General features: G+C 37.0%; 1 protein-coding gene across 1 annotated transcript; it reads left to right on the forward strand.

Moving 5' to 3' along the window:
• Positions 1-3275: 3275 nt before the first annotated feature.
• LOC145778240 (cytoskeleton-associated protein 2-like) lies at positions 3276-6350 on the forward strand. Its single transcript, XM_082589696.1, has one exon. It carries the CDS (start codon positions 3312-3314, stop codon positions 4953-4955), a length of 1644 nt encoding a protein of 547 aa, XP_082445822.1. The 5' UTR covers positions 3276-3311; the 3' UTR covers positions 4956-6350.
• The last annotated feature ends 5388 nt before the right edge of the window (positions 6351-11738 follow it).

The raw sequence follows: 11738 nt of genomic DNA on the forward strand, positions 1-11738 counted from the left end.
TGAGGAAATGTTTGTGCAGTTGTAATGCTTGTTTGCCAGTTTTAGTAAAAGGCAACAACAGAAGATTGTTTTAAATGGAATATTGCTTGAAGCAATTGGATCATGACTTGACCTGCAAAAAATCAACTTCTTTCAAACAAAAAAGTAAAGTTAAATCCTCAAAAATTTTAGGACTTTGAAGCTAATTTAAAATGAGCATCAAGAAAATCTTTCCAGAAATAAAATTTTAGTTGGCTTCAGGTAATTTTTTACAAGAAATTTGAACTTGATCTCAGACCCGAAGGGGTGTTGCCCCCCTGCCCCCGCATATTCAATGGCTATATTTGAATATCATAGCTGCATGCACACATCATCATCTACATGCAGAGTATGGATTTTTTACTATGGTTATATACATTACCACAATTGTTAATGATCCATTTCAATAAGAATCATTTATCAATTTTGAAATATGAGTTTTAACCCTTTGAGGACCATAAACTTTTGAGACGTGTTTTATTGAAATATTGATGATTTTTACTACAAGTTTATCACTTTAAAGAGGTATTTGAAAAAAAAATATATTTTTTTTATTTCAAATAGAAGTTACGCTATAGTACATATGTGTACCATTGGTCCTTAAGGGTAATGTGTTTAGCATCATTGCTGGTATGGTTTTACACAGTGGCGGCTGGTGCTGTTTGTGAGCAGTGGGGCTGCAATGAATAGTGGAGGGGGAGCGAAGCCCGCCACTGAGTTCGCCTAAGGCGAACGACTTCGCGGGGGGTCTGGGGGGTCTTCTCCCAAAAAAATTTGAAAAATCGCAATAAATTTGGTGCGTTCTGAGCATGTTTTTACCCCAAATTTTAAAAAAATGCTTTCAAACTTTGTTGAAAAGTTGATATTCCTAAGCTGTATTTTAAAAAAACCCAACAGTATTGCTTTGGAGACAAACTTTACTACTATTGAGCTTAGTCTTGACTAGCCTAGCCGTTGCATACAAGGTTCAAGTGCCTTTGAGATGCCCTAGGCTGGACCAGCACTTCCTATAACCTGTTGAATACCCTAACTTTACAGCTAACACTTCTACATTCATGGCTCATCGCTACTCTGCGAAATAAAAACTAACTTCGAAAAGTCTGTAAAGTTATTTGGTTACGTGGGACTGTTTTCAGAGGCTCACACGGCGACGACGACGAAAATCATAATTGCTTGTATATACAGTATTGACATAATTCGCGCCAAATTATTGAAATTTTTTCAACCGGAAGTAATGCTATCAGTTAAATTTACCTTTGCATGTAGGTCTAAATTACATTCCTAAAATATTACGTGTTATTTACATTAAAATTTCACAACAACAGTCTTAATTTTTATGTTTTTCCCACATCACTATATCCCTCCATTAGACTAATAGAATTTACCCTTCAGGACCTTTGGTACATATGTGTACCACAAAAGTTTAGCATTGTCTAGCAACATTTTTTTCAATTTTTTTGATGGTTTTACTGATGGGATAAGTCAGATTAATCACTAAACATTGATGTAGAATAAAAATTATATTTTTTTTATATTTTTTTCTTGTCTTGTTGATCTTTCAAAGTTTACCGCTTCAAACCCTGATGAATTCACCAAACAAAACCAGTTAAAACAAAGCTTAAACAATATACAATTTCCAAATTTTTTTTATTTATAAATAGATTATCTATTTAAGAAACGTTTAGAGACAAATACTTTTTGATAACTACAAGAAAATGATTAGACATCGTGGAAAAAGTTCATGGTACACATATGTACCAACGGTCCTCAAAGGGTTAATTACAAAAACATCAGTGCCATAAACAAGGTTGCCAGGTTTTTTCATAATGGTCCAGGAGTTGTCCACAGCCTGGAAGTTACCATAACTTGCCTAAACACTAACTTTCAGGGTTTAAAGTTAGAAAATAGGAAAGTTATAAGGTAAAGTTGTGAAAACACTATTCACCAACTTCACCTTGTATTTTTGGTCAATTCCAATCTATGACGTCATGGAATTTTGAAAATTCAATGCTTCGGTGTTATTTTTTAATATTTTATGCTTCAATGCTGCATTAGATAGCTTCAGCTGTATGATTCGCATGGGCTTTTGTTTGTTGTTTGAAACAGAAATTTCATTAACTGATTTGTTGTTTCGGAGCATAATGGTCGAAACATTGAGCAAAAAGGATAGAGCCAAAAAAAGAAGAAATCATACTCATATGAACGCAAACGCTTCGAAAATTAAACTCTTCATTATGAGTGCAAGTACTGTTGCTCTATCCTTTTTGCTCCAGTTGATTTGTTTTTATTTTTTACTGTTGTATGTTTCGATTTTGCTTAAGATAATTTCAACTGTGTGGGTTCTATTACTTTCATCTGCCGTTTGTTACTTTTCATGAATAATACCTTGAGTCGCTTCTAAAAGATTTAATAGTAGGTTACGATTAAAAAGTTGTGTGGCCGCCGGCCGGATAACTCATGTGTAATTGATAAAGTGGCCCGCGACCGCAAAAAGGTTCGTCACCCCTGGTCTAGAAGTTACTGCCAGAGTGCCAGACCTTAAGTGACTTAACAAGGGAACTTTTCAGATTTGACCGATGCAGTATTTTCAACAAAAATTAAATAAGAGTTTAAGCAAAACACTTGTGACAAAAACAATAAACAATTCTTTAAACTTTCTCACATTGCCAATGATTTTAGCAGGCATAGTTTTGCAGTTTACTCTCTAAAATATGCGAAAAAAAACTGTTTCAACTGCGTATTATTCTACCCATTTACAAGTTTTCTCAAACTAATTTTGAAAGAGTATGCCTACTTACAAAGTTACAATAGCAGTAACTTCTGGACTTGAACCCGGAGTTGGAGTCCTGGAATAGTCCTGCCAGACCAGAAGTTACAAGAGCTTTCAAGTGCATCCACAAGCGATATTTTGGAACTAAGTTTAATGAACTTGTTGGTCTCGAACTATTGTATTGTAATCAATGCTTAAAATTGTCATTTTGAATTTTTTGGGAGTCACCGTAGAAATATAATTATTTTTCCTATAAAAACTTAATAAACTATTTGGCAACTCGACACCTGCAAAGCGTAACCCTGGTAACTTCTGAACCCCTACACCAGTAACTAGTATGAATGTTTAAAATTGTATTTTTTGTTATGTTGAAGATATTTGTAGTGTTGTTCAAATACAGTATTAAGTTGTAACTTGTTGATATTAGTTGTTTTCTTGGTTTCTTATTAATTTTAAAGTTGACATGCATTATTTTCTGTTTAGCATGTTTAGATAAAATTACAGTATATAACTATATAGTATTATGGATATTGCTCGACTCGAAAAATTAAATGCATATCTGGTTTCAAAGGGAAAACGTCCTAAAGAATTGAATAAAAACTTCATCAAGTCGAATGCAATCAATTTGAAAAAAGGTGAAACTCGGCAACAACATAAACCAAAACAAAGAAATCATATTGTAAATAAAACTAACAATGTAAGAAACACCAAACAAGATCAAGTTTCTTTGGCAAGTCAAAAATCGGTTGAGGCTAAGAACTTGAAAGAGAACAGACCGCCTGGAACCAAGTCTTTGAAAACACAGAGAAGTGTAGTCTACAAGAAAGAGATTCTGGTGCAGCAGTCTGAAGCCATGATGTTAACAGGAATGAGAAATTCTCCTAGACATTGTCAACATGTTTTTACTAAATTCCTCACTCCTCATCAAGCAACAGTTATTCAAACATCTAAACCAAGACTCTCAGAAAAGTTAACTAAGAAACTAGTAAGAAGAAGCATCGCATCTTTGAAAAAAAGTAATTTGTTGGATAAACCTGCATCCTTCCAAAAAAGCTCTTCAAAAAATGTTTCTACTCCAAAATTGCTGAGAAGAAAAATTGTAGTTTCAATGTCGGAAAAGATTGTTCGGACAAAAATTATTCCTGACTTACCTGGAAAGACTCCAACTCATAAAAAATCAGCCACTAGTGCTGAAAGAATACAGCGCTTGGAACAACTGAAAATTTGGTTGATATCAAGAGGAAAAGATCCAGCAAAGTTAAATGGCTTTAAGCCAATGAAAACTATGCTAACCCCAGTTAACTCTCCAGCAAAACAAGACTGTTCAACTCCAAAACAAACTTCCCAATGGCCCAGCCTAAGAGATGAAGATTACTGTGATGCTTTGTCTGTTTTAGTACGTCAAACAATGGAAGAGGTAAAAGCATGCTTGCAGAACGATTGCTCTGTGAGCGAAGTATATTCACAACTTATTGAATTCAGCTCAACAGTTCCTATAGTTGAAAAATATGCTTGTTACTGGCAAACGCTTGCATTAGTGTATGAGAAGCTTGAAAGAAGTGGAAATGAAATTCTAGGATTGTATGAAAAGGCTTTAGAAAAAGAAGCCCAGCCAGTGGCCGATCTAAAACATGCTCTACAAAACTTTGTGTCATCTCAAATTAGCAAACCGGAGAGAAAGTCAAACGAATCAAACGTTCCATTGCCTTCTATTGTGAATATGCCATCGATTAACAACTCACTTTCTACCTCTACTGAAGAAAATGAAATCCAGAAGGAAACAAGTGTCACAAGTACCAATTGTAATTCTAACAGAACAATCAAAGATCAGAATATAGGTTCTCCTACTGTTATAGCCTCTCCATCCTCTGTTGTAAAACTACGAATGGTGCCTCGGTCATCACCAATCTTTAAGCGATTAGTTCACCGTAAAGCACTTCCAATTGATGTCAGTGCTATAGTCACACCGGTAAGAAGATCAAAGCGTATTGAAGAGTCAAAGTTTTTGTATCCCAAAAGTGTTCGTGGTCATGATAAATGTGTAGCAACTCCTTTAGATTTGTTGCAATCTACAAATGGACATGAGGAGGCAAAAGATTTTGTTTTTGACCGCAATAAAGCTTTTGGTGAGGATTATGCTGAAATACAAACAGTGTTGCAGTTTTAGTCATTTGTCTTTAAACAATTTTTATGTAAAAACATGTATTGTATAGGCTAAATAGACACTGAAACATATAATTCAGTTGAAGCCACATCACTAGAAATGTAATATTTCAATATACTGGCTTTTTATCGATAGAAGTGCAACTGTTTATAAATGTTTTCTTTATTGCATGAATTTTAAGCCATGAGAACTTACAACTTACATGCCAAGGTACTATACAGCCATATTTGTTTGATATGAATTGAGTTATGAATTTCAATGGTACCTAGTGGTGAACAATTTCAATTAGTTGATGATTTGCATTTATTCTGCAAAAGTTGAACCTAATTTTAGAATACCAAATCCTACTCAGATTATTATTCATGTAAAGGAGAATTGAGCAAAATTAAAATAAACTCAATTCGTTGTTTATAATGCTCGATAGATGTATGAATTAATTATAATGAAGTGTATTACTGTGACTAAGTGTGATAGAAAATCAATGGCAATTAGCATTGTGTATGGAAATGATTTCCATGCAGGTTTGAACAACTGCCGTGCAACCGTCTCATTATAAGAACAATTTATTTCATCTCACAAGCGTTTTATATTTATATTATTTTATGTATATATATGAAACTAATTTTATATAATAAGTGTCATGTTTGCTGTTTGTTTGTAACTAGGGCTTTGGAGCTGGCGTAAAAATAAAACTGCTTCAGTTCCGGAGCTCTCTTCTATCAGAGCATGGCTCCAGCAGCTCCGGAGCTCTTTTATACCACTGCTCCAGCTCCATTATCGTATTTTCTTGAATAATATACGTCTTCATTAATAGTCGCCCTCGATCAGTAATCACCCTAAATTTAAAGTCTCACAAAATAGCAGATGCACAACAATTATCCAGAAATTAAAAATACCTGTCAACAATTACCAATTTTGTGATGGATTGCTGTTACATTATGTGAAATCAGCCAATAGCATCTCATGAAATTAATTGATTGGAGCTGGAGCTGTCTATCAAACAACTGGCTCTGGACAGCTTTTGAAAATGCAAAACTCTGATTGTAACTGCCATGTATTGTCAGTGTGTTAGGATGGGCTGAAAAACACTGCGTTTTGAATTTAAAGAACTGTGTTCTGAAAAGCTGACATGGACATTACAAATCATATACGGTACCTATATACAGGAGTGGTCCCTCTCTGTCTGCCATGCCATCAGGCCCAAAAAGTAAAATAGCCATATCTCGGATACTACTTGGACTGGAAGAGTCTGACGAAGCTCTAAATAAGCAGCAACACAAAGTTTCTATATGTTCTAAGGCAATGGGTTCTCAACCGGGGGTCCGCAAACCCCAAAGGGTCCATGAAGTGATTTTAGGGGGTTCATAAAAGTTTCCAAGTTTTCAGCATGATTGATAAATTAAGAAAATTTAAAAATTGTTCGTGCTTTGTTTATGTATTCCATACGCGCCGACTTTCGGGAGGGCGGCGCCCCCCGTAAATTTATGGTTGAGGGGCAACAAAAATGGTTATTACCAGGGATATCTAAAGAAGGGGATACGAAGGCTTATATTACGCCTGACAATAGAAGGGCTTTTGTTTATCGTAAAATGACAATTGGCACCGATAGTAGTTTAATAAATCTTGTTATGATAACTTGCATTGCGCTATTAGCATCAAGCCTCGATATTCACAGCATGCTCATGGTGGGAGCAAGTCTTTTAGGCGCAGACAGTTAGGCGCCGGTCAAATAGGCGCGCACAATGTGGCGTCAGGATATTTAGGTGCGGAGCACTGTGGCGCCCGTTCATTTAGGTGCTGTTCCTAGTACAGTCTGCAGATTGTATCAGCTTGGCAGGTAGGGCAATTCTTGCGAGTACGTGTGAGACAACACTCTACAACATGAATACATTTCTATAGGGCATATGAGCCCTAGCTATAAGTTGCCAGCATAATGGTGCGACTTTGCTCATTATTATTAAAGCTAGTCGGGGTTTTGAGTTGACGGAAAACTAAGTTACTCTTCACTCAAGCCTACCACCTGCTTGAATATAGGCTAGGCTACGGTATATTTTTTACTGATGTTTAGTGTAGTTATTATTTGACTTAACTAAAAGTGAACTCAGTCATGTTCGAAAACTTGAATAATTAATTTATTGATAAAGCTTTCGCCGACGCAAACCTAGGCTAACAACAAATAAATGCTGAACAAGCGCATTAAAAACAATATATTTATCTGTTCAATATAACATTTTGTGTGAAAAGCATTGCCGGTTCAAGCAGCTTCACTCACAGAAGCCATGACATATTTTTCTGTTCAATAAACAATTAAACATTTTGTGTGAAAAGCCAGGAATATTTAGAAAACGGGATTGCTGACTCTGTTTTGAAGTGGACAATAGGAGGGTTACAGCATCATTAGGCCTACTGCACAAACTAAAATGTGGATTTCTCAACATACAACCCATTTCTTGTTTTTAAAATGATGCTTGAAGATGAAATAATTTTAAAAAAAGCAAAAAAAATTTTGAAAATGTGGCCGTTTTTCCCCAAACCACCAAGTGGTGAAAAATACACAAATTTTAAACACAAATATTTTTAATATCACTTACTGGATTTGAATCAAATTTTAACAGAATGTTTATAAGTATCAAGACTGAAGCTCTATGAAAGGAAATGAAGGTATTTTGAAAAAATAAAAAGTTATTCGAATTGTTGCATTTTTTTAAAAATTTTGATCTTCGGACATGAAACAAATGGGTGCCGACAGTATCATGAACAAAATTCCTTGACCAGAGGCTTTGCATGTTTATTCTGTCTGATAGTGTTAAAAATTTGAAAGCGATTGGCAAACAAATGAAAGAGATATTTGGGATTAAAATTTGGTACTTGGTCAAAAATCACATTTTACGAAAAACAACAATAAACATTTTCAACACCTTAAAGCCTCCTTTATCATAAGCAGACCCTTTTTTGCCTCTTCTTGGGTTTTTAATTTTTTCTTAAGTGCTTTTAATGTTTTTCTCCTGGCCATGGATGTGTCAAAGCTTCTTTTTCTTGATTTGTCAAGTCAAAACTTGTCGAGTATTTGGCAGATTTCTGAATATGCAGAGATTTTGCTACCGGTACTGTCTTGTTTTCCTAATTTTTTTTGCTTTTTTTTCTTGCTTATGAGTGAATTTTCAGAACAGCACTGTTGGTGGCGTGTGTCTCCTGTAGAAGAATAGCCGTTACTTGGTTGGCCTTCACTATTTGTTCTAAGATGTCGATTTTAGACTTGGTCAGGCCTTCCACATTCAACTGCAGCAAAGTGATGCCTTCCCATACGACAACCGAAGTTGCCCGCCCTGAACAGCTATTAGACATGAAGGGCGCATGCTCTGGTTCGACATAACTCTGTACATGGATGGAGTTGCATGGAGCTCTGTGAGCTACAATTGCTGTCTCGATTTGTTGTCATTCGCTTGATTGCAAGAATCAATTACCAGGGCTCACCACTAGGAGGTTGACAACTTGAGCCCCTTTTTTTGCTGAAGTAGAAGGTTGGCAAAAAGGGCTTTGATCTTCTGTTGTTGGATGGCTTTCTGGTGTTACAGGAAAGGTTACACTTGTGTTGCAGTAACAGTTCATCAAGTCTACCACCATTGTTAGGCTTACAACCAACCTTATCCAACTTTCTTTGTTTAGCAATACCACAAAATTGAATTTTCTTACTTTTTTTCATGTTTTTTTTATTTTCTATTTTTGATGACTAAAACTTGCCCAAAAGTGATGCAATAATCAATTAAATATGAAAACAAAAGCTGTGTTTAATACTCAATAGTCTTGGATGACTAACAGCAAAAGTTTGCTTTAAAATGATGATCTTAAGTTATAGACAAGGCCAGCCATTAGTTGTTGCTATGGGCGTTGCTAGGGAAGATGCCTAGGAGTGCCCACTTTCAAGACCTTATTTTAGCTTCATAGCAGGGATATCTAGAAAAGGTGACTTCTCAACAGCGTAATTGACACGCGCTTTCGCCTTTTTCATTTTTGGGCGTTAACAGCGCTGACCCTTCTAGTGTCCATCGCTTTATCGAAATTTGCAAAGTCAGCAATCCCGTTGTTCTAGATATCCCTGTGAAAAGCATTGCCGGATAAAGAAGCTTCACTCACTGAAGCCATGACTAACAACAAATAAATACATGCGCATTAACAAAAAAACATATTTTTCTGTTTAATATGACATTATATGTGAAAAGCATTGCCCTACCTGCCAAGCTGATACAATCTGCAAACTTTACTAGGAACAGCACCAAACTGAACGAGCGCCACAGTGCTCCGCACCTAAATATCCAAACGCCACATTGTGCGTGCCTATTTGACCGGCGCCTAACTGTCTGCGCCTAAAAGACGTGGACCCCTCATGGTTGCTTGTTAATTCCACTACCCATATACTTGCTTTACATCTAGCCTTACCGCAAAGGCTTAGTTAAAAAAAACAGCTTACTGGTAACTTTTCAACTGTCTTTGTAAACAAGTATTCTTTAAATATGCTCTACGTAACATTTGCTAGCTGTCTTCTGTAGCTCATTGTACCAGCTGCACTACAAAACTTTCTACAATTTTAAAAAGAACCACATGTTTAAAGCACAACTACCGCCCTGGTAGTGTCATGAGAATAAGGCAATCGCTTCAAGCCTTCGAATCCCCTTCTCCAGATAACCCTGTGTCTTCTGTAGCTCATTGTACCAGCTGCACTACAACACTTTCTACGATTTTAAAAAGAACCACATGTTTAAAGCACTACAAACTACCGCCCTGGTAGTGTCACGAGAATAAGGCAATCGCTGCGAGCCTTCATATCCCCTTCTCTAGATATCCCTGGGTCTTGGTCGCAGATATTGCCTGCTCTTACTGCTATTATCACCTCTAGGTGATATAGTGATAATGATAATAGATAATAGCTATTATCACCTCTAGGTGATAATTATCACCACATAGAGCTAACCTGACATCACTGTTTTATGCGGCCGCTAAGGTTTGACATTGACTTCAATGATCATGGAATGTTACGTAATAGGAACGGTTATATTCTGCACGCAAACAAAAAATTAATCTCTTAAAAACAGCTCTTTCTATTGTTTTGTCTCATGAGCTTTGCATATTGCTCAACAAGTGCATAAAGTTTAGAATTGACAAAATCGTTAAATTTGAAAATTAAACTTGAATCACTGCAAATAAACGTATTCAAAACTTTTACTTCGGCCGACGCCATTTCACACTTCGTAATCTACGTCGGCAATGATTTTGCTGCAGCAAAACTGCGCTCATTTTGAAAACTGCCGAGCTGGAGAAAACAGCTTGTCCGTGTATCCGGCGCGGTGGCTTTGTGTTTAGTGCGCCCGCCTCTGAATCGGTAGGCATGGGTTCGATACCTTGTCGGGTCATATCAAAGACTTTTTAAAAATGGTATTGAATCTAATTCCTGCTTGGCACTGAGCAATGGAGTGGATTCGGGTAATAATGTACTCATTTGCGCCTCTATACGGCTGTATTGACACTGTCTGCTTTGTAAAGCGCTGAGGAGCAACGCATTCTGCGATGGATACAGCGCTATATAAAAACTAACATTATTATTATTATAAGTTGTTGAACCTGTCTTTTTGAGGTGAAAATCACTTGCGAACATGGGTCCCACGAATTACCCATAAGCACCATAAGTCGCGTCGAATTACCCATAAGTCGCGTCGAATTACCCATAAGCCCCATAAGTCGCGTCGAATTACCCATAAGCACCATAAGTCGCGTCGAATTACCCATAAGCCCCATAAGTCGCGTCGAATTAGGCTACCCATAAGCCCCATAAGTTGCGTCGAATTACCTATAAGCACCATAAGTCGCGTCGAATTACCCATAAGCACCATAAGTCGCGTCGAATTACCCATAGGCACCATAAGTAGCATCGAATTACCTAGAAGTAACGTCGAATTACCCATAAGCCTGTAGTGTAGAGTGTATAGTCTATAGCCGTCTAGTAGTCGGCTGCATAGCCGAGTGGTGAGGAGCACTGGCTCGGCGTTCCAAAATATAGTTCGACACCGCTCAAGAGCAGGACACTTGAAGGCATGCCTAAAGGTGGACACGAAGATTGGCTTCCTTGCCTTCCCATCCGCTTATGTGTAATCTGCAGTTTGCTGCAGCTGATGAAGTGTTTTGTCCGATAAAACACTTTAACATTGGACAATTTTCCCTATGAACCAGGTGACTGCAGCATAGCAATCGTTCTCGCACTCAGCCAGAGACTTAATTCTTGCTTTGAACTTGATAACTAAAGAAAAAAAGAATAATGGCAAGGGTGGGAATCGTTGTGAAATCTTCGCTTAATTTGGTTTATATCTGTAATGTTTCAAGAACGCTCACAATATTATCAGTTTAGTTTGTTTTTATTTCTGACCATCACAACGAAAAAACAATATACGACAAACTTAGCAGAGGTCTATAAAAGGTAGAAGCGACAAAACGCGGACGTTATAACATGCATGATACCAAAGCAGGACAATCAGTTTAAAATGACACGGTCGCAAGTCGCAACAGCGACCTGCAGATTACATAATTATACGCTGACATGAAAGCGTAAGTAATTTCACGTTGCTTATGGGTAAATCGACGCGACTTATGGGTAATTCGACGCGACTTATGGGTAGTTCGACGCGACTTATGGTGCTTATGGGTACTTATAGTGCTTATGGGTAATGCGTGGGACCGGCGAACATCTCGACCTATACTGGAGTATATACGGTATTGGATACGGTGCCGTATCCGATA

This window comes from Aplidium turbinatum, chromosome 10, assembly GCF_918807975.1.
Source record: "Aplidium turbinatum chromosome 10, kaAplTurb1.1, whole genome shotgun sequence".
Taxonomy (NCBI): domain Eukaryota; kingdom Metazoa; phylum Chordata; class Ascidiacea; order Aplousobranchia; family Polyclinidae; genus Aplidium; species Aplidium turbinatum.

What these genes read in the sequence shown, in the direction of transcription:
- LOC145778240 (XM_082589696.1), top strand. Translation starts at nt 3,312, where the DNA reads ATGGATATTGCTCGACTCGAAAAATTAAATGCATATCTGGTTTCAAAG.